Raw genomic sequence first — 24,365 nt, 5'->3', positions numbered from 1 at the left:
AGATTTGAAAATGCAAATTAGCGTAAAAGTAGACATGCAAAACTACAAATCCTTGCAAGCTGCTGTATGTCATCTCTAGCTAACAGGTGTTGTGTCAATTGAAAACTTGCACAAGACAGTTCACAGAATTGTCAATTTAAGAAATTTAGACAATATGTTCATTATTGCATTTAACTAACATTTGATAGTTAATCCAGAGATAATGCCGAATTGAGGTAAAGATAATTATCGTCCAGATCATTGCATTTGTAGTTCTTTATGATAGCCACATTAGCAGCTAATTAGCATGTCATTTTTGGGGGGTAAATACAGGTGAATACAGTGCCTTCGGAAAGTATTCAGACCCCTTGACTTTTTCCACAGTTTGTCACTTTACAGCCTTATTCTAAAATGGATAAAATGAATCCCTCAGCAATCTACACACAATACCCCATAATAACAAAGCAAAAACAGGTTTTTAGAAATGTTTGAACATTTATTAGAAATAAAAAAACAGACCTTATTTACATACAGTTGATGTCGGAAGTTACATTTAAACTCAGTTTTTCACAATTCCTGACATTTAATCCTAGTAAAAATTCCCTGTTTTAGGTCAGTTAGGATCACCACTTTATTTTAAGAATGTGAAATGTCAGAATAATAGTAGAGAGAATGGTTTATTTCAGCTTTTATTTCTTTCATCAAATTCCCAGTGGGTCAGAAGTTTACATACACTCAATTAGTATTTGGGAGTATTGCCTTTAAATTGTTTAACTTAAATCAAACGTTTCGGGAAGCCATCCACAAGCTTCCCACAATAAATTGGGTGAATTTTGGCCCATTCCTCCTGACAGAGCTGGTGTATGTGCTTTTTCAGTTCTGCCCAAAATTTTTATATGAGATTGAGGTCAGGGCTTTGTGATGGCCACTCCAATACCTTGACTTTGTTTTCCTTAAGCCATCTTTCCACAACTTTGTAAGTATCCTTGGGATCATTGTCCGTTTGGAAGACCCATTTGTGACCAAGCTTTAACTTCCTGACTGATGTCTTGAGATGTTGCGTCAATATATCCACATAATTTTCCATCCTTATGATGCCATCTATTTTGTGAAGTGCACCAGTCTCTCCTGCAGCAAAGCACCCCCACAACATGATGCTGCCACCTCCGTGCTTCACGGTTGGGATGGTGTCATTCGGCTTGCAAGCCTCCCCCTTTTTCCTACAAACATAACGATGGTCATTATGGCCAAACAGTCCTATTGTTGTTTCATCAGACCAGAGGACATTTCTCCAAAAAGTACGATTTTTTTGTTCCCATGTGCAGTTGCAAACCGTAGTCTGGCTTTTTTATGGCGGTTTTGGAGCAGTGGCTTCTTCCTTGCTGAGCGGCCTTTCAGGTTATGTCGATATAGGACTCGTTTTACTGTGGATATAGATACTTTTGTACCTGTTACCTCCAGCATCTTCACAATATCCTTGGCTGTTGGTCTGGGATTGATTTGCACTTTTCGCACCAACGTACATTCATCTCTAGGAGACAGAACGCATCTCCTTCCTGAGAAGAATGACGGCTGCGTGGTCCCATGGTGTTTATACTTGCATACTATTGTTTGTACAGATGAACGTGGTGCTTTCAGGCGTTTGGAAATTGCTCCCAAGGATGAACCAGACTTGTGGAGGTCTACAATTTATTTTCTGAGGTCTTGGCTGATTTCTTTTGATTTTCCCATAATGTCAAGCAAAGAGGCACTGAGTTTGAAGGTAGGCCTTGAAATACATCCACAGGTACACCTCCAATTGACTGAAATTATGTCAATTAGCCTATCAGAAGCTTCTAAAGACATGACATAATTTTCTTGAATTTTCCAAGCTGTTTAAAGGCACAGTCAATTTGTATGTAAACTTCTGACCCACTGGAATTGTGATATAGTGAATTATAAGTGAAATAATCTGTCTGTAAACAATTGTTGGAAAAATTACTTGTGTCATGCACAAAGTAGATGTCCAAACAGACTTGCCAAAACTACAAGAATTTTGCGGAGTGGCTGAAAAACTAGATTTAATGACTCCTACCTAAGTGTATGTAAACTTCCGACTTCAACTGTAGGTATTCAGACCCTTTGCTATGAGTTTCTAAATTGAGCTAAGGTGCATCCTGTTTACATTCATCATCCTTGAGATGTTTCTACAACTTGATTTAGGTCCACCTGTGGTAAATTCTATATAAGGTCCTACAGTTGACAGTGCATGTCAGAGCAAAAACCAAGCCACGAGGTTGAAGGAATTGTCTATAGAGCTCCAAGACAGGATTGTGTCGAGGGACAGTTTCTGGGAAGGGTACCAAAACATTTCTCCAGCGTTGAAGGTCCCCAAGAACACAGTGGTCTCCATCATTCTTAAATGGAAGAAGTTTGGAACCACCAAGACTCTTCGTAGAGCTGGCCGCCCTGCCAAACTGAGTAATTGGGGGAGAGGTCTATGGTCAGAGAGGTGACCAAGAACCCGATGGTCACTCTGACAGAGCTTCAGAGTTCCTCTGTGGAGATGGGAGAACCTTCCAGAAGGACAACCAGCACTCCACCAATCAGGCCTTTATGGTAGAGTGGCCAGACGGAAGCCACTCCTCAGTAAAAGGCACATGACAGCCCGCTTGGAGTTTTCCAAAAGGCACCTAAAGACTTTCAGACCATGAGAAACAATATTATCTGGTCTGATGAAACCAAGGTTGAACTCTTTGGCCTCAATGACAAGCATCACATCTGGAGGAAAACTGGCACCATCCCTACTGTGAAGCATGGTGGTGGCAGCATCATATTGTGGGGATGTTTTTCAGTGGCAGGGATTGGGAGACTAGTCAGAATCGAGGCAAAGATAAACGGAGCAAAGTACAGAGAGATCCTTGATGAAAACCTGCTCCAGAGCGCTCAGGTCCTCAGACTGGGTCGAAGGGTTCACCTTTCAACAGGACAACGACCCTAAGCACACTGCCAAGACAACGCAGGAGTGGCTTCAGGACAAGTCTCTGAATGTTCTTGAGTGGCCCAGCCAGAGCTCGGACTTGAGAGGATCTGCATAGAAGAATGGGAGAAACTTCCCAAATACATGTGTGCCAAGCTTGTAGTGTCATACGCAAGAATTGAATTGAATTTATTTTCTTCCAATGAATTTGGCTCTAGCATTTGAACTGTTTGGCTATGAGCTATTATGGATATATTAAACTTTGATTAACTTACCTCTTACCTTTTACCTTTTAAATATTACATTTTACTTTTACATTTTGAAACTGAATGCAATACTAATTCAATTCAGTTTCAAATCATGAAATACAAGTTCAATTTATGAGTTCAATGATTCAATTTGTGCATTAAACATTCCAAAATATTACATTCAAATTCAATATCCTAATTCAAAATTATGAAATTCAAATGCAATTTCTGTTTGCACTGAAATCGCTCCATACACTAGCCTCTTGGCAAGTACGCTGTTTGACTGCCCTACCAAGAGCATACTCTGCCTGTCTACAGGCCAGGGGCACAACTTCCTTTAGCTAACTGAAAGGATTTTAATTGCAAAATATACTTATGGAAGCAAGAGGATACAAAACAGAAAATATCCTCAACACTGTCTGACCCCACTCATTACCTACTCATCGACATTCTTCTCTCAGTAACTAGCACAACACTCCCTTTCAATTGCAGATTTTTGTATTTTTTTGTATTTCACCTTTATTTAACCAGGTAGGCTAGTTGAGAACAAGTTCTCATTTGCAACTGCGACCTGGCCAAGATAAAGCAAAGCAGTTCGACACATACAACAACACAGAGTTACACATGGAATAAACAAACATACAATCAATAATACAGTAGAAAAATCTATATACAGCATGTGCAAATGAGGTAGGATAAGAGATGTAAGGCAATAAATAGGCCATGGTGGCGAAGTATGACTTGTGGAGATGACTTGCAACCAGCTTTGCTGTTTTATCTAATTGTCACTCTCAACATTCCTCAGACTTTCTGTCATTATATATATTCCCCACATTGTCCATAAAATGGCACCAGGAAACTGCCTCAAACACCTTTATTATTATAGTCTGTTTTTGCTCCCAAGTCACTGAGAGCTGCCAAAATTCCTGTCTTTAAAAGGACATGCGTATTGAAAGGTATAATCAAGTTAGTTAAATAAAGGAACCTTGTCATCATAATAAAGTAACAGATGGATAATTCCATTCGAATTATTCGGTTTTAATACTGGAGATTAGTGGCCATTTTTACTCATTCATTGCACAAGGGGGTGCCAAACTATCACTTTCTGAGTTGGGGAAAACACCAGGCAGTTTAGGAAGGACTAGGGAGGCATGGTTCCAATTGCTGTTTTCTCTATGTTGCAAAAACACAGCTCTGTTCTATATTTGAATGTGGGGTAATGTTAACACTACTTACAGGGTTTGAGTAGGGCTTGCCTTGGTGAACACCACAGTTAATTAGAAGTTGGATCAAGCTACATTTAATTACACTTTTGCACTTCACTGTAAGGGGCACAATGTTTTGGACTGTTTATGACAAGTTCCTATAGTTAGGCTACATTCGTTAGTGGAGTATCCGTCTTCTTCCTCAAGTTTTTACTCTTTCTCTTGAGTCAGAGGATTCAAGAATAAGATAAATGCATTTCTTTATGTTATGCATCACTCCTGGCCCCAGCTTGAGGTGAGCTGTACAGTGTCAGGGTGAAGATTCCTCGAGCCCTAGGGGCTTCCTCTGGCCGATTACTGTTTTGTGTCTTCACCTGACTTGTGAATAGAAAATGGCCTCCAGGGTGCGTGAGTGATCTACACATACCAAAGTTTCACATCAATGCTGGGCCAACACACACCATACATTATTTTTTAATATCACTCACTCAGAATTTGTGCATAGGCTTTTTTTTGTTATTTAAGAGAAAATGTTGTCCCTACAGATTTGAGAGGGTTGAATCCTATTGCTTTATGGGCTCTGCTCAGTGCTGTTGAGTCCTACATACCTAAACTCCTTCCCCTGCTCTCTCCATCCCAGTGGGGCTCTGAGGAATTTAAAGCAACTCCATTGTACCCCTCCCTCTCATCTCCTTCCTGAGCCTGAGGCTTTTCTGCAGGCCTGTAGCCAGGCTGATAGACGCTGATGTGATGTGGCTCGTTGACTCTAACATGGCCTAGGTGTCTCTCTCTGCTCCCCTTTCTTTCTCTCTAGGGTAGACCTGGACAGGCTCTGGGTTGTGTCTTGGCTTCAGGCCGTGATGTGTTCACTGTTTAGGGCCTAGAGAGCCTTTTAACAGTGATTCATCAGATACATCCCTATAGAAGTAGTATGTATGTATGTATGTAGACCAAAACCCCACCTCCATAGCATGGGATTGCATAGACACTTCTGGGTAGTTTTGAGTATGTTCATTTCTCTAAACTCTCGTGTTCTGAGTTCTCACTGTGATGTCTGGACTGGAGAGATGCCACAGGATTTCGTTAGTTCAGGTGCATAGATAGATGTGTGTACATAGCTGTTAATATGTACAGTATCAGTCAAAAGTTTGGACACATACTTGTTCCAGGGTTTTTAATTTATTTTTTACTTTTTAGTGAAGACATCTCAACTATGAAATAACACACATGGAATCATGTAGTAACCAAAAAAGTGTTAAACAAATCAAAATATATTTTATATTTGAGATTCTTCAAAGTAGCCACCATTTGCCTTGATGACAGCTTTTCACACTCTTGGCATCCTCTCAACCAGTTTCATGAGGTAGTCACCTGCAATGCATTTCAATTAACAGGTGTGCCTTGTTCATTTGTCGAATTTCTTTCTTTCTTAATGCGTTTAAGCCAATCAGTTGTTGTGATAACTGACAGTCCATCATTACTTTAAGACATGAAGGTCAGTCAATCCAGAACAGTGCAGTTGCAAAAACCTTCAAGCCCTATGATGAAAGGAAGACCCAGAGTTACCCCTGCTGCAGCGGATAAGTTCATTAGAATTACCAGCCTCAGAAATTACAGCCCAAATAAATTCTTCACAGAGTTCCAAGTAATAGACACATATCAACATCAGCTGTTCAGAGGAGACCGCGTGAATCAGGCCTTCATGGTCGAATTGCTGAAAAGAAACCACTACTAAAGTACACCAATAATAAGAAGAGACTTGCTTGGGCTAAGAAACACAAGCAATGCACATCAGACCAGTGGAAATCTGTCCTTTGGCCTGTTGAGTCCAAATGTGAGATTTTTTTGGTTCCAACCGCTGTGTCTTTGTGAGATGCAGAGTAGGTGAACGGGTGATCTCTGCATGTGTAGTTCCCACCATGAAGCATGGAGGTGTGATGGTGTTGTGGTGCTTTGCTGGTGACACGGTCAGTGATTTTATTTAGAATTCAAGGCACAATTAACCAGCATGGCTACCACAGCATTCTGCAGCAATACGCCATCCCATCTGGTTTGCGCTTAGTGGGACTATCATTTATTTTTCAACAGGACAATGACCCAACACCTCCAGGCTGTGTGAGGGCTATTTGACCAAGAAGGAGAGTAATGGGAGTGCTGCATCAGATGACCTGGCCTCCACAATCACCTGACCTCAACCCAATTGAGATGGTCAGGGATGAGAGTTGGACCGCAGTGAAGGAAAAGCAACCAACAAGTGCTCAGCATATGTGGAACTCCTTCAAGACTGTTGGAAAAGCATTCCAGGTGAACCTGGTTGAGATAATGCCAAGAGTGTACAAAGTTGTCATCAAGGCAAAGTGTGGCTACTTTGAATAATCTAAAATGTATTTTGATTTGGGTAACACTTTTTTTGTTTACTACATGATTCCATATGTGTTATTTCATAGTTTTGAGGTCTTCACTATTATTCTACAACGTAGAAAATAGTATAAATAAAGAATCCCTGAATGAGTAGGTGTGCCCAGATTTTCGACTGGTACTGTATGTATCATGCATCTGAGCTTTTATGTAGTGCTATACGGGTGATAAACCTTTTTATTCAAGTGTTTGGCATGGAAAATACTGTAAATAACCTAAATAAACAGCTTCTGCTGTTGTGCTCATCATAGATTTAGTGAGGTAGAAATTATGTTTGTCAGTACATATATAATAGGAGCATTGATGCAGTGTGCAAGTGCTGTACACAACAAGTATCCCTGCTGTCCCCAGTTAGCTATATATTTTTTCCAGTGTATATATACCAGACCCGTATACATCGTCCTCTGAAATAGTGATACACATACAGTTACAAAGGATCAACAACAGTCGCAACAAATACTGTAACTTGCCTCACCCATTTTGTCTCAGCGTGAGAGCTGCTCAGAACCTGGCTGTGACCGGAATGGCTCTGATTCCCCTTTCCAAGAACACTTGATTGATGATGCAAATTTGTCAGCGAGCGATTCACTGTCGACTTGGCCCCGGTTTGACGAGACCCCTAAGCCTAGGGAGTGTGAAAAACACAACATGGAATAGGGAACACGAGTTTGGATGGGCTGGCAGACGGAGGAGGCCTTACATAGAGTAAGATTTACTGAGAGGATGGATGATATAGTGTACTGAGCCACTTCCAGTGTTTTCCGTAAGTACGTGGAGTACGCAGCCAAATAGAAAAAATAGCCAGCCAGGGAGTTCTGGACCTCCTCCACACACTCACTCAAAAATGCAGAGCAAGCTCTCTTTAGGTGGCCTCTGGTACATTCTAATGCCTTGATTCCATCTAAATGCAGCTAAATGATTTAATACTTTTATTGACTTTACCTCCCAGATTGGTAATATTAGTTTTAGTATTGAATAGAAAGACATGACTTTACAATTAAAATTAATTCAAATGTATGTATTCAGTGTGCTAGTTGTTTTAGATAACGCCTAGGGCTGTTACAGTGACTGTATTACCGCCACACCGGCGGTCACGAGTCATAAAGGCCGTCAAATTACACTTGACTGTTTAGTCACAGTAATTAGGCTTCTCCAAATTCTGATGCTGCTGACGGTCATTAGTAGTCTACCAAACTTGCTAACTGCCTGGTACCAGCACTCTATTGTCCCTCTAATTACTCTGACATCAATGCAAATGTAATCGAAAATCTATTCAAACACTTCATGAGAGCCCATGAGCTCATGTTGTGCAATATTTCTATAGGCTATGCAATGGCGCGAGAACAGAGTGATGGCCTCTTAAAAAGAGGAGGCTCCCCTCTGCTTTCTATAGGCTAGGCCTACTATATTTACATCTAAACGTTCCTAATATTAAGCACATGGAGTATAGCCTACCTGGCTGGCATGAAAATGAACCATGGGAAAAGTGTCCTTTATTTTTTTTATTTAAGTACATAGATGACATGTATTTTTCCCCCCGCTGCCCATGTTTTGAGACCGCTGCATGATAATGGTCCCTTCTAAATCAATATAAATTGTATATGTAAAGACAAGATTAAATCAAGAATAGTGAAAGATTAGTGGAATCTGTGTGGGTAGCTGGACAGGTAGGATGACTGACAGTGAAGGTGAACAGGTGGTCACAGGTCAGGTGACAGAGGAATGGATGAGACTGAGGCAGGAATTCCTTTAACCATAAAGTGGTATATTTACTGAGCAGTATGTGCTGGATAACAAAGGAAACAGAATAAAGTGTATCCAATCAAATTCATAATCACAAAGATCAAATCATAACAATCATTCATTATTAACATAATTAGGGAATTCAGCAATCCAGTTCATTACGAAGTCAATAGGGATCATCCTTGAGTCATTTAGGCTCGTAACTATTTATCATGAGAAGAATAATACAAACAGTGATCGGTTATTCAATCTATAATCCCCATTAGTTTGATATTAGAATCGATCACTTCAGCAAACAATGATGTTTGATATTGTGTCTTCATATATACATTACATATTAACCATATATCGATGGCATAATTGCCATTTGATGATCCGTAGGGCTGTGATCATTGAACATTTACATTACACAATAGGTTTAAAGCGTGCTCTTCCAAGCCGCGCTCCGCGGTGATAACTATAAACAATAACTGATGGCCCGCTCTCCTGATCGCAACAGATAGTTCAGCTGAAAGGTAACAGATTCGGTGGATTTACTTGGATTCATGGACGCACAAAACTTCTGGATTAGACGGAGTTAAGGAAGAGAAAACAGCGAGATCGGGCGATGTCGATTTCCTCCTTTTATGGAGTTGACATGTGTCGGACATTTCCACCTGACCTAATTAAAGCGCCCCTGGCCCAGCTGAGCAAGTGGCCATGAATTAAAGGATTCTTCCACCAACTCCATGGCCCTTTTCTACAAATAGGCTAATATTGTCACCCATCAGACTATCACTTGTGAATTATCACTTGTCCCTCTGCAGCAGACATATGGTGAGCAATATGTTTGGAACATCGAATGGCAATCGAATCTCAATACATATAGAATCGGAATACGTACAAGTATTGTGATATTATCGTGTATTGAGGTCCTTGGCAGTTCCCAGCTCTGCCTTCCAGTATGCAAATTAGGGAGCCAAATCAGGTTCGCGAACAACCATCACTAGGCTACACTGACGAGTCACTTTAGCGGTCTCTGACAAGTCTCGACATGGGCTTTGACTTGTCCCGATGCGATACCCTAGACATATAACTACGTTGTATGATTTATGAATATCAAAGGGATATAGGAGACTGACTTTATTCAGTCAGATTGACATCTTTTATAAACTAGTCAACACTTGCTGTTCGGTCATCAATAAAAGCACAGTAAATATGCCCCCAACTCCGTGACTGTATAGGCCTATGAAACAAGCAAAAGAAAATAAGTATATGTGCCACAAAACAATAATTAAATGGTTTTCAACTCATGATTACCACTTACATGGGACGTGTACATTTACTCACAGGAGATAATGAAGAAGCATCATGTTCTCCCTCTGTGAAAATAAATTTGACTGCAGCCAACCACAGCGTACAAAAATAACACCGGTACCGAGAGGTGGGACAGACAGCAGACAGACAAACTAAGTTTCCCTGTCATCGTTCACTTTGTGACTGTCCTATCAATAGATCACTAGAAGATACATATCTTTCGTTCTAGCGGGAGAAGGCTATACAGACTTCTGACTAGCGAATTGAAACTTTTAAATTAAAAGAAGCCTAGTTCATTTATTAAGTGGAAAAAGTAGCCGGCCCTACAATAAGTCCGTTATCGGCTATTAAGCCGACGGCCGGCACTTATGGAAAACACTGCACTTCCTCTGAAGAGCTGGGCCTGGGGGAGCAGATGGAGTGGAAAGCCAAGGGAGAACAGTCAAGATGCACCATGGCCTGTGGGGCAATACCTGCTCGGTTCCTTTCAAAATAACTTGAAATAACAGGCAAGGTTATCCCATCTCACCTCTGCTATTTTTGTCTATGGTGCCCCTGGCACAGGCAATTTGACAATCGAATGAAATTACACCGATATCTCTCAATTCTACCGATCACCATCTCATTATATGCCAACGATATCTCACTTTATCAAAAAAATGTATCTCAATCACTCCCAAAAGTTTTGAAGATAGACAAATTCAGCTCTCTCAAGTTCAAAAATACATCTAACCAAATCTGCCATACTGCTTCTCAAGACCCCGATGGAGGACTTAATCTCCACTTATGAAATCCCAATCCTTTCCCATTTTAAATATTTGTGAATAGATATACAGTATTTACTTCCTTCGATAAAACCATTTCCAGAAATTAACAGAATGCTCAGATCAATTAAATTCAACCTCAGTAGATGGACTAATATCCCAGTTGCTTTAACCAGACAAATAAACTCAGCAAAAAAAGAAACGTCCTCTTACTGCCAACTGCGTTTATTTTCAGCAAACTTAACATGTGTAAATATTTGTATGAATATAACAAGATTCAACAACTGAGACAAACTGAACACGTTCCAAAGACATGTGACGGAATAATGTGTCCCTGAACAAAGAGGGTGTCAAAATCAAAAGTAGCAGTCAGTATCTGGTGTGGCCAAAGTGCATCTCAAGTGCATCTCCTCCTCATAGACTGCACCAGATTTGCCAGTTCTTGCTCTGAGATGTTACCTCACTCTTCCACCAAGGCACCTGCAAGTTCCTGTAATGGCTCTAGCCCTCACTCTCCAATCCAACAGGTCCCAGACGTGCTCAATGGGATTGAGATCCGGGCTCTTCGCTGGCCATGGCAGAACACTGACATTCCTATCTTGCAGGAAATCACGCTCAGAACGAGCAGTATGGCTGGTGGCATTGTCATGTTGGAGGGTCATGTCAGGATGAGCCTGCAGGAAGGGTACCACATGAGGGAGGAGGATGTCTTCCCTGTAACACACAGCGTTGAGATTGCCTGATGATGCTGTTACACACCGCCCCAGACCATGACGGACCCTCCACCTCCAAATTGATCCCGCTCCAGAGTACAGGCCTCGGTGTAACGCTCATTCCTTCGACGATAAACGCGAATCTGACCATCATCCTTGGTGAGACAAAACCACGACTCGTCAGTGAAAAGTACTTTTTGCCAGTCCTGTCTTGTCCAGCAATGGTGGGTTTGTGCCCATAGGCAGCGTTGTTGCCGGTGTTGTCTGGCGAAGACCTGCCTTACAACATGCCTACAAGCCCTCAGTCCAGCCTCTCTCAGCCTATTGCGGACAGTCCGAGCACTGATGGAGGGATTGTGCGTTCCTGATGTAACTCGGAGTTGTTGTTGTATTGCCATCCTGTACCTGTCCTACAGGTGTGATGTTCGGATATACCGATCCTTTGCAGGTGTTGTTATTGTTACATGTGGTCTGCCACGGCGAGGGACGATCAGCTGTCTGTCCTATCTCCCTGTAGCGCTGTCTTAGGCGTCTCACAGTACGGACATTGCAATTTATTGCCCTGGCCACATCTGCTGTCCTCATGCCTCCTTGCAGCATGCCTAAGGCACATCTACGCAGATGAGCAGTGTGGTGTTTTTCAGAGTCAGTAGAAAGGCCTCTTTAATGTCCTAAGTTTTCATAACTGTGACCTTAATTGCCTACTGTCTGTAAGCTGTTAGTGTCTTAATGACCGTTCCACAGGTGCATGTTCATTAATTGTTTATGGTTCATTGAACAAGCATTGGAAACAGTGTTTAAACCCTTTACAATGAAGATCTGTGAAGTTATTTGGATTTCTACGAATTCTTTTGAAAGACAGGGTCCTGAAAAAGCGGCGTTTTCTTTTTTTGTTGAGTTTATTTATTGTCAAAATGAATATATTGCAACAGCTGAATTTCTGTAGTTCAATGCTTCTCTTGTCTCCCCCTTCTAGCTATTGGGATAAAATCCATAGTGCGGTTTCAAATATGACAAGGTAAAGTTAACTTGCTTAGAGGGAGAGACGTAGCAGAACTATTCGTACCAAACATTTCAATTGTATTTCCAGGGATTTGCATTTCATCCTAAATTGGTTTTGACATGATTATTCTGCCCCCTGGCTTAGTATAGAGAGAAATATGGTGTCTCCTATTGCCTAGGAAGAGGTGGTCTTCACTGATACATCCCTTAAATATTATAAACTACACTTTGGTCCTATTGTTGTGCACACCATTTCTATTTGGCGCAAAATTGAAAAACAATGCAACTGGGAATCAAAATTACATGGCAATACTCCAATATTTCACAATAACTCCCTGCTATATTGCAACCCTCAATGGTCCAAACGTTGAATCCGTACCCTTGCCGATATCATGGACAGTAGTGGTTTGAGAAAATTCAAAGATTTGAAAAACAAATACTCATTACAGGGCAAATCTTTTTTTCTATATTTATAACTTAGGAGTTCCTTGGGAAACCAAACTACCGAACCATCCAATGATGGGATTTATAAATGAATTATTTGGGCTCCCGAAAGGACTGATCTCTAAAATATATAAACAACTTTTGGAAAGCTTATGTTCTGAGTTTGAACAACTCTTTAACTGGAACAGAATATGAACAAATTTGACCTTGGCATCCCATAATCCAAATCATCAACTTAAATATTTTAAGTTTGTTCACAGACTGTATTAAACACAAATAAAATGTTTTATGATGAGATTGGCCCCAACTGTTCACTGTGTTCCCTAAATCAGGTTGGCACATTCCTCCATATGATGTGGAAGTGGGCACAATCTTAGTTGCTAGGGGGTGTGCGAAGGGGTGGTAAACATGGTTTCCAGGGATGAGTGGTTTGGATGGAGACATGTTGTTTGGGGGATTGGGAGGTTGGTGGTGGAGGCCCAATTCTATTTTTTGTTTGATTTTCCTGAATGTATTATTAATTATTAAACTGTATATATTTCTTACTGTTTCTTTCTTTTGAGCGGCAGCCTACGGGTACAGGTTTTTATAAACTTAGAATTTGAAATGGATAATGTACCTTAGACTGAAAATTTAGGCCTAGTACTCGAGTGGCTCCAGGAATCTTATTCACATTTGTAAAACGAAAGCGAATTACATCTGTGTATGCGCTGTAACTCTATGTATCATTTTAGCACAGGGTATATACACTGTAGGCAGTTTATTCGATACACCACCCCGTTCACAAAAATGGTTCGCTCCTACAGATAGTCACATAGCTTAATATATAAAGCAGACAGACAGGCATTGAGGCATTCAGTTACTGTTTGATTGAACGTGAGAATGGGAAAAAGCGACTTTGAGCATGGTATGATCATCGGTGCCAGGCGTGCCCGTTCCAGTATCTGAGAAACCTCCATCCTCCTGAGCTTTTTACGTATGACAGTGTCTAGGTTTTACAGAGAATAGAATGACAAACAAAAACATCCGGTCATCGGCAGTCCTGTGGTCGAAAACAGCTAGTTGATGAGTGGTCGAAAGAAAATGGCAAGAATCGTGCAAGCTAAGCTAACAGGTGGGCCACAAACAGGCAAATAATGGCGCATTACAACAGTGGTGTGCAGAACGGCATCTTGGAACGCACAACTCGTTGGTCCTTGTCACGGATGGGCTATTGCAGCAGACGACCACACCGGTTCCACTCCTTTCAGCTGAAAACAAGAAGCGGCTCCAGTGGGCACTCGATCACCAACACTGGACAATTGAGGAATGGAAAAACATGAGCTGATACGGCGAATTCCACTTTCTGGATGTCCTTTGGGTGGTGGACAATTCTTGATACCCACGGGAAACTGTTGAGCGTGAAACTCAGCCGCGTTGCAGTTCTTGACACACTCAAACCAGTGCGTCTGGCATCTACTACCATACCCAATTCAAAGGCAATTAAATAGTTGGCCTTGCCCATTCACCATCTGAATGGCACACATACACAATCCTTGTCTCAATTGTCTCAAGGTTTAAAAATCCATCTTTAACCTGTCTCCTCCCCTTCATCTACACTGATTTGAAGTGGATTTAACAAGTGACATCAATTAGGATCATATCTTTCATCTGGTCAGTCTGTCATGGAAAATGCAAGAGATCCAAATGTTTGGTACACTCCGTGTATATTGGTTGATAAAATGTTGAATCTATCGCAATACGATTGTTTCACTCAACCCATAGGCTCTACACATCATTTGTTGAACAGATGATCCACAGAATTCCACGTTCTTAACACATTGTCAGATTAATATTTTTCCCCTCTATCAATGCCACGTTGTTCTTTCTCTGTATTCTCAGATTATTTATTTTACTGACCTCCTCCTGTGTGTGTGTGTGTGTTTGTGTCTGTTCAGTGTGTGAAAACAGAGGCAGTGTTCTACTGTGAAGGCTAGAGGGGGTCTGCCCTGACCCAGTGTCTAGGGGAGGTGATAAGCCTTTCCTGTAGTTAGTGCCTTGCCTCATAGCAGTCCTGTGGGTCGCCTGCCGGCTCTCAGCCACAGGATATTGTTCTGGGCCGGATTAAGGGGACCCATTTAAACAGCTGGCCCACTCCAGGCCCAGAGAGCTGACCCCCAGGGTCCCAACGCCACCATTCAGACTACAGAAAACAAACTGGCTACTAAACCCCAAATCACTGTGCATAATATGGACGTATCTATGCTATTTTGCTATCACACCTCAGGAGTATACTTGGGCGGTATCAAAACAAGCCCAGTAGGTGCTGAGGGGGACTCCTGTTGTAAGAGGTGGTCCTCTGGGCCATTTTTTTGCAGCTATTCACCCTAACATTCCTCTGAGGTCCAAACTTGGTGTGGAAATCTCTTTTTCTTCGCTATCCCTAAAATCATGCGCTAGGCTACTATTTCATGTGTTCTATGAGTTAGTTACATTCTCACGTTTAGTATATTACAGTTATGTCAAGACATTATAGACATGTTTTTTGTCTGTTTTTTTATTTTCAAGGTGTTTCAAATGGGAGAAACTAAGAGTCTCACACGCCATGCCAGTAGCCTGCATTCTTTGTTTGTTTCCAGCCACTAGGCCCATGTAGACTCCTGGGTCTTGTTAATTTGCTACGGTGTGCACTAATTAATTAACAAAAATCACGCTTTTCTTTTTGGACAGTTTCATGTAGTTCCTCTCTAATTCGTTCTGTTTGGTGCACATGTAGACTGAGTGTTCCTCTCTAATTCGTTCTGTTTGGTGCCCATGTAGACTGAGTGTTCCTCTCTAATTCGTTCTGTTTGGTGCCCATGTAGACTGAGTGTTCCTCTCTAATTCGTTCTGTTTGGTGCCCATGTAGACTGAGTGTTCCTGGTTGTTTAGGCTATATCTCTTTCTTTCTTCCGGGGCCAACATCGCTCGCTGGCGGTCAGCGAACACTGCTGTCAGGGGAGTAGGCATGCTAGGCCCTAACTTTGATCCTAATTGATGTAACAGTGGTGGTAAAAGGCAAGTCTTCGTGCGGTAAGGATATTCGTTGTTTATTGTTGGGTTCATTACCCCCGGCAGCTTTATTGACCTAGAAGGACACTTTGGGTTTAGGCTGAGGTGATGGGAGGTTTCTCTGGTGGCAGGGGAGGAGGTGGGAACCTCTAGTCTGTAATCAAGTGGGAGGGGCCTGGCCTCTCTGTGACCCTAGAAGACTAAAGTATCCTTTCTCAGGGTTGCTCATGGGGTTTCCCAGCATGCATTTCTCTCTTAAGTTGCCATGTATTGTAAACCAAGCTTGTTGACTTACAACATCTTGGAGGAAGTCAATAATGAGGCATCCATCCATCCATCCACAGAGAGCAGGCGCACCAAAATATTTTCTGTGGGGGGACAATCTTATCTCCCCCTCCATGTACATAGGGGGGACAATGGTGAAATTTGAGGTGAATAGCGACAGGGCAAAATGTGTTGACATTCTCTGCCCTGCTGTTGAGGTCCAGGTATGCGGCAGAATGGAAGGTGTTTATTTGGTTTTCCAACTATGTCACCCCTCTGCCTCTTTTCCCCCTTCCTTTTTGTTGTTTGGCCGTTGTTGGGTACCAGTTACATATTTGTGTTATCTGTAAAACATACACTATTTTTGTGTTTATTTTATTTCTAAGATACAAATGACTAAGGGTGTGAATGTATTCTATTGGTTTCATTTGTAAGATCAAACAGTCACAATTATTTTATGATTGATTTAATCGATATGCTCCGATGAGTAGTTTTGAACTATTAGTCCATTCAGTAAAGGTACATGTCTGATCTAGTTGTCTCTCTTCCAGCCTATGTTCCAGGCCTGTCTGTAAGGTGTTTGTGTCTTTCTGTGTGTATGACCTATATCTGTAGACCGAGGAAGTGGAAGCGGAGGTGGAGAGGGGCCAAAAACATAAACAAGGGCCCCAATCTCTTGTCACCTGATATAAGAGCATTTCAGAAATGAAGCCCATCGTATCACACAGCAAAAGAAAAGTGTTTTGTCAACCTCCTCCCCTCCCCCCTCTTATGTTTTCTTAGATACCAACTGCACCTCGCTTCCTCGCTTTTTCTCTCTAACACAAAAGATCCACAAAAAGTTTCCATGCCTGCGACGTCAAGCGGTCTCTCAAAACAAAAAGCACAGTGTCGGAACGATATGAGGGGGGTGAAAAATGCATGATAACGAACAAAAACCCGAGAACCGCTACAAGCCATTGTGTAAAAATGGAATAGACCCAGGCGTTATGCTATCTCATCAACTGCTTTGTGATTGAGGAGAGCAAGACCCCAACCCCCAATGCTATATAAGGCAATGAAATGTGTTTTGTTTCGATGTGCCCCTACTCTATTCTCCAGAGGGACAGAGGATGGGATATTTTTTCTTCTTTCAATTTAAAAGGTTTTATCGGCATGGGAAACATGTTTCAATTGCCAAAGCAAAATAAATGGACAATAAACAAAAGTGTAATAAACAATAAAACTAACAGTAAACATTACACTCAAATGGTATATTATGGCAATGTACAGTGTTGTAAAAATGTGCAAATAGTTGAAGTACAAAAAAGAATCCGTTAATACGGGTTGTATTTACAATGGTGTTTGTACTTCACTGATTGCCCTTGTTCTTTTTCTCTCTATATTTCTCTCTTTTCTTTTCTCTCTCTTTTCCCCTAGTTGTTTTCCTACTTTTATCTCTGTACGCCAGATGATACATCTGCCTTTGCTGTTGCTCGGCACTGATTGTGAGATTGGGTTTGCTGGCCTGTTGCTCTATGTATAAACCATGGTAAATATTTATTTGGAGATCATTAGTTGGGTAAATGAATCCATGAATGGTACAGGCCATCAGAACCAGTGCTTTGGGGAGGCCACTCTGCAAGGAGTTACTACGTACTGGATGTGTATGAGGTTAGAAAGTCAATGCCATTTTGTATTTATTACAATGTTCATTGATTTTGCACCTCATAAATCCATCAACCCTTACTTCTTTCCTCCTTTATTCTGTGAGACGCAGCATCGCAAACAACAATTCTTTAAAGATGGCTTCCAAGCAGCTGTCTGTTTAGGGCACATGTTCCATTTGAGAGTTCAAAAACGTTGTTGTAATCAACATGCTTTTATCAGGCATTCACCCACCAACTGATTTAAGGTTTTAAGCCAACAGATGTTATTATTTTTAGATGCATATAGATCTTAAATCAAGGACTGAATGTCCTTTTGAAGCACATCTGAAATGCGTACTTATTTGAATTGTAACTCCAAGTAATCCCTAGTTGTCATTTTCACTAGTCCTGTTGTAGAAAATGGAAAGTTGTTTATCGTTCAGTGTGTTTTCTGGAGGGGTGTGTGCCAGCCTGGTGGTTGTACTGCCCCAGTGAGGGCATAGTTGCCTGGGACTTGTTCACCCCCCTCCCCCCTGTGGTCCAGGGGCCCTGGCCCTCCTAGCCTCAGACTGGTAGAGCTGATAAGGGTTTCAGACATGCGTGAAGGACTGGGGAGATAACAGCACTCACCTAGGGGAAGTGGCCATATCAGATTCCTCCATCGCAATCACCTCGGACTGATAAAGCTGTCAAAATGGCTTTGCTCTGACGTTTCCTAGGACTATCTCCAACGGCTATCGTTGTCTTCCCAGGTAGGTTGAAATGGGAAGAAAAGTGAAAGATTGTAGTAGAGATTTTTTCCCTCCCTCCGTTCTTAAAGTGTGAAATCATTAGAAGTTAGTGTCTGACCCCACTTACTGAAGATACAGGAGTGATGAATGTTGGGCTGGTCTCCGTCCTCCTACCACACACAGTAATATCCTGAGGTGTCTGAGGAACAGCGTTTTAATGAAAAAACATGGAGGGGGCTGGAGGCACCCTAGATCTGTGGAAATATCTCAGAGCTGGATTAGTGTAAACCAATTTTATGGAGGGTCAGGCATAAAACCCACTAAAAGAGGCAGTTCCAAGAAGGCTCTGAGGGACTGCATACCTAAGCAAAACCCCTTTTCTCAACAGTCCTGTAAAGTTACTAAAATTCCCCACTTCCACTTCTTCCATGACCACAAGCCACATTCTCACTCTGCCATAACCACGTTCCCCACTGCAACCACTATGAACTCAACCACAAGTGGTTGTTGCATCATGAGAGGCGAGTGTATATAGTCTATGGACTAATACCCAGAGCTGCTGCTCACACATGGACCACATTCAAGTGCAAGCAGTGGGAAAGAGCTGCACCCGAGTACCTCCCCCTTCACCACCCGACCCCAAAAGGCCCATGATGTATGTAGCCTAGATGACTTATTGGCAGACAACTAGCTGCCTTGTTCAGCATGGATAGAGGAATGGAGTTTTTAGCCTCACTGATTTAGCCAATTACCTAATTTAAGAAAATTGAGGAACGAAAGCAACGGATATGGGATACGTGAGTGAAAAGAGGGACGTTTATCTGAAAAGGCTGTGGCTCCACGCCACCCTGCTTATTGTAACCTTTACTGAGAGAGAGAGGCATGTGTGGACCCAGGTGGTTGCAGTCACGTAGTGAAGAAAGATGTACGTAGTCACAGAGACCAATTTTGTTAAATGTTTTTGATCAATTTTGAGATTGTGGTAAATTGGGAAAGACCTAAAGGCTTCTTTTCAGATTCGTGCTCCGAAGTAAGGTGTTGAGAATGATTCAGAATTCCTAAGAAAGAAGCATAGTAGGAATTTTAGATGAAAGTTGTGGTTGAATATTCCCATTATGTTAAAGTACTAGAGGAAGGGGAAACCACCAGCCCTCAGTTTACCTGGACCCTGATGACAGTTTAAAAGGCCCCAGAAGTGGAGTATGAAAGATCGCAGAGTGTTTTGGCACCAGTACAGGATTATCCACAATCCTGGGCCCTTAAAATAGTCTTTGTGGCTTCCACCAAGTCCACTGATTCAGCCAAAAGCTGAAGAACTCTGCACTGGTTTTGGTGCATTGATTGACTGAAGACTATGCATAGTGGTTTGGGGCGGGAATCTGCCTTAGCATTATCTAGGTTAAGTGCTGCGATATTACTATTAAACACAGGCCAGGCGGCACGTTCTTAGATCATCCTCAGGGTTCACTAGTAGCGAACAACAGACAGAAGGAGGGATTGTAGGATGGAGATGTGAGGAACAGCCTGCTTCAGAAAGAGGTGGAATGATGTGACTGGAAGAATGGTGGGTTGGAAAGTTGGGGCGGGGGGGCTGAAAGATAACCACATCTCTCCATCGGGAGCCCCCAGACCAGATGGTAGAACCATTCATACTGTAGATGAGAGAGAATTGGTCAGAAAATGCCAACCACACTGCCACATCTAACGCTTACCTCCCATTGAGCGTGTCTGTAAATTAGACAGAACAAGGATGATCTCGAGTCTCTCTGACAATATTATTGCTAATGGCTGCCCTCCTGCGTGTGAGGAAGACCCTCATATCTCAGCCTGGTGTGATGGTTGTCTGTTCCTATTAGACGTGTCCCTGGGGCAGCTCTGTTGTGGGGAGCATCTCAGTCTCCCTCTCTCCCTCCCTCCCCATGAGGCCTGGAGCTGTTGAAAGCATACTTGGAGAGTTAATCAAGTCTGTGATTGATAGCTGCAATAACATTTAGGCTTGTCTTTTGGTATTGTTGTTATTGTTCCCACTCCAGAGAGGACAATGAATGAATGACTTCAGTACCCAAAAGTTTTGGGAATGTCTTCCATGTTTGTGGTGAGGGTTTATTAAATGGCCCGTTGAGGTTTCTCTCAGTGGTCTGGATTTAGTATGTTTAGGTCCATAGGGCAACATTGAAGCCTTAAATTGTGGTTAGATATATTAGAAAATAAAAGTGATTAAAATACTGGTGGGTTATTTGTGGTTCTTGGGTATTTGAGAACCTGATATGTCCCCTGAATCTATAACTACATCTTAAGAGTCATTTTAATTAACTTTGTTCTTTCGACGTTCTCAAAACCTGCTTTGTCCTTTGTTAATTTGGAACTTTCATTAACTTGAGACATTTGGAGACAACACAGCACAACAATATAGATTAAACCCCAGTAAATTAGGAAAAGAAACAATGAGGGGAAACAAACTCTCGCCACAAATTAAGGACACACATGTGGTCCATCATAACTCAGACCTCCTCCCTCTGTTCTCCAAACAAACCTATATAACATTAACAAATAGCGCAGCTAACAAGATGGCTGACATTATGCTGCCCGGAGAGGAGAGTCTGACCTCTGTTTTTCTGTATAGTTATTTATTTACTCTACTGCAGTTGTAATGTAAATCTGTCAGCATCACATATAGGCATCCTTTATTATACAGTACATGTCTGTTGAGTTCCTGTGGTAGAGAGCCTTTTGATTAATAACCTGATTTTTTTCCTCCCTGTACTTTCTAGGCTCCACACAGCACAGAGAGCCATCAAGCAGACCCAGGTGACGGTGCAGAAGATCGGGAAGGAGATTGAGGAGAAGCTGAGGACGACAGCGGCCTGCAACGAGCGGGTGAGTCAGCCAGCCACATACAGATCCTCCACTGATCTCTGCTCACCCACAACTCATCCTCTTGCAAACCCATTATCTATGTTGTGCCAATATCATGTGCTTACTATAATGATCAGTTTGTCAGATTAGACCTGGCTAGGAGAACTGAAGTCTTTGTTCTTTTTTTATTTGACCAAAGATGATTGTGCTCGTCCAGATGAGTAGCACTAGCAGCTACTCCTGTAGTCAGCCAAAACAACCACCTGGGATCATCCAGCAATAATAATCTGTGGACGGCACCAAGCTAGCACTAGGCTAAATGCTCAGCACATTGTAGATAGTGTATTACACAGATCCTTATAAATATGTAATTAGACCCTCAGGCTTTTATCATATAATCTATTTGGACAGATTAAGCTGTCACCCTCTATCGCCCTCAAACTCTGGACAGGGTTGGGGAGTAACGGATTACATGTAATCTGTTACATGTAACGGATAAATGTAGTAATCAGATTACAGATACTTTTGAAAAACGAGATGATTACTTCTAGGATGACTTTTAAATTCATAAAGGATGTTTTGTGCAAAAAATATTTAACACCTTTCTGTTTTCTCAATGATATTAAAATCAGCATTGAAAAAAGGCTCAAGTTTTTAAGTTTGTTCAACCTGTGCGAGTCTAATTTACAAGTCAGAGAACACTATGATGACACACCAGATGCATTTGATGGATTGCGGGAAAAAAGCAGGAATAGGTTTTTGTAGTCCAAGCTAAGTCTTCCAAAGATAATGCTGTCGGCATTTTCCAACTTGAATAAACACTTGGAGGTAAGGATGACAGCAGTGGTGTAGCCTACGGGCAATACGGGTATCACTTATTATTGATATCTAGGCTGCATAGCGCATTGATGTGATTCACACTGCTGCTCTCATTTAGCTATTTGCACCTTATGCATTGTAGATTTTTTGAATGTGGATGGCTGTTCACAAACGTATGTGTTTTTTACCCCAATAATGGTTTAATTGAAGAACTTTAACTGCCTATCAATCATTGTTTTGGCGACCAGGGGTATATTCATTAAGGAAACTGTTTACTGTTTAAGTACCAAATGGAAGCAAACAGAGTGAAACGAGGGTTTCTCTTGGACAAATTCAGATGACTCTCTCCGTTTCGTTACATTTGCTTCCGTTTCAGAAAGGTTTTGCAACAGAATCGGCATAATGAGTATTCCCCAGTGGTCAGCCAGTATAAAATGCGCTCTTGCAACTAGAGGTCGACCGATTATGATTTTTCAACGCCGATACTGATTATTGGAGGACCAAAAAAAGCCGATACCGATTAACCGGACAATTAAAAAATAAATAAATAAATATTAATTAAAATAATAATAATAAAAAAAAAAAAAAAAAAAAATGTAAACATAAAAACATATATGTATATTTATATATATATATTAGTTGTAATAATGACAATTACAACAATACTGAATGAACACTTATTTTAACTTAATATAACACATCAATAAAATCAATTTAGCCTCGAATAAATAATGAAACATGTTCAATTTGGTTTAAATAATGCAAAAACAACGTGTTGGAGAAGAAAGTAAAAGTGCAATATGTGCCATGTAAGAAAGCTAACGTTTAAGTTCCTTGCTCAGAACATGAGAACATATGAAAGCTGGTGGTTCCTTTTAACATGAGTCTTCAATATTCCCAGGTAAGAAGTTTTAGGTTGTAGTTATTATAGGACTATTTCTCTCTCTACCATTTGTATTTCATATATCTTTGACTAGTGGATGTTCTAATAGGTACTTTAGTATTGCAAGCCTAATCTCGGGAGTTGATAGGCTTGAAGTCATAAACAGCGCAATGCTTGAAGCATTGCGAAGAGCTGCGGGCAGACGCAGTAAAGTGACGTTTGAATGAATGCTTACGAGCCTGCTGCTGCCTTCCACCGCTCAGTCAGACTGCTCTATCAAATCATAGACTTCATTATAATATAATAACACACAGAAATACGAGCCGTAGAACATTAATGTGGTCAAATCCGGAAACTATCATTTCGAAAACAAAACATTTATTCTTTCAGTGAAATACGGAACCGTCCCGTATTTTATCTAACGGGTGGCATCCATAAGTATAAATATTGCTGTTACATTGCACAGCCTTCTATGTTATGTCATAATTACGTAAAATTCTGGCAAATTAGTTCGCAACGAGCCAGGTGGCCCAAACTGTTGCATATACCCTGACTCTGCGTGCAATGAACGCAAGAGAAGTGACACAATTTCCCTAGTTTAATATTGCCTGCTAACATGAATTTCTTTTAAATAAATATGCAGGTTTTAAAAAATGTACTTCTGTGTATTGATTTTAAGAAAGGCATTGATATTTAATGTTAGGTAAAATTCGGGCAACAATTGTGCTTTTTTCGCAAATGCGCTTTTGTTAAATCATCCCCCGTTTGGCAAAGTTGGCTGTCTTTGTTAGGAAGAAATGGTCTTCACACAGTTCGCAATGAGCCAGGCAGCCCAAACTGCTGCATATACCCTGACTCCGTTGCACAGAACACAAGAGAAGTGACACAATTTCCCTAGTTAAAAGAAATTCGTGTAAGCAGGCAATATTAACTAAATATGCAGGTTTAAAAATATATACTGTGTATCGATTTTAAGAAAGGCGTTGATGTTTATGGTTAGGTATGTTTTATGGTTAGGTGATTTAACAAGCGCATTTGTTTTTTCGCAAATGCGCTTGTTAAATCACCCGTTTGACGAAGTAGGCTGTGATTCATTGATAAATTAACAGGCACCGCATCGATTATATGCAACGCAGGAAAAGCTAGATAAACTAGTAATATCATTAACCATGTGTAGTTAACTAGTGATTATGATTGATTGTTTTTTATAAGATAAGTTTAATGCTAGCTAGCACCTTACCTTGGCTCCTTGCTGCACTTGCATAACAGGTAGTCAGCCTGCCATGCAGTCTCCTCGTGGAGTGCAATGTAATCGGCCATGATCGGTGTCCAAAAATGCAGGTTACCGATTGTTATGAAAACTTGAAATCGGCCCTAATTAAT

At 41.3% G+C, this 24,365-nt stretch overlaps 1 protein-coding gene across 1 annotated transcript in view; it reads left to right on the top strand.

The window, feature by feature from the left end:
* The window catches only part of LOC129813108 (UV radiation resistance-associated gene protein-like), a 55,398-nt gene that overhangs the window by 18,104 nt on the left and 12,929 nt on the right, over positions 1-24,365 (top strand). Inside the window, exon 7 of the mRNA XM_055865295.1 lies at positions 21,196-21,301. Within this exon, the coding sequence (XP_055721270.1) occupies positions 21,196-21,301 (106 nt within the window). The remainder of the gene's footprint in view (positions 1-21,195; positions 21,302-24,365) is intronic.

The sequence above is a fragment of the Salvelinus fontinalis genome, chromosome 2 (genome assembly GCF_029448725.1).
Source record: "Salvelinus fontinalis isolate EN_2023a chromosome 2, ASM2944872v1, whole genome shotgun sequence".
Taxonomy (NCBI): Eukaryota; Metazoa; Chordata; class Actinopteri; order Salmoniformes; family Salmonidae; genus Salvelinus; species Salvelinus fontinalis.
This window is presented reverse-complemented; position numbering and strand designations above follow the sequence as displayed.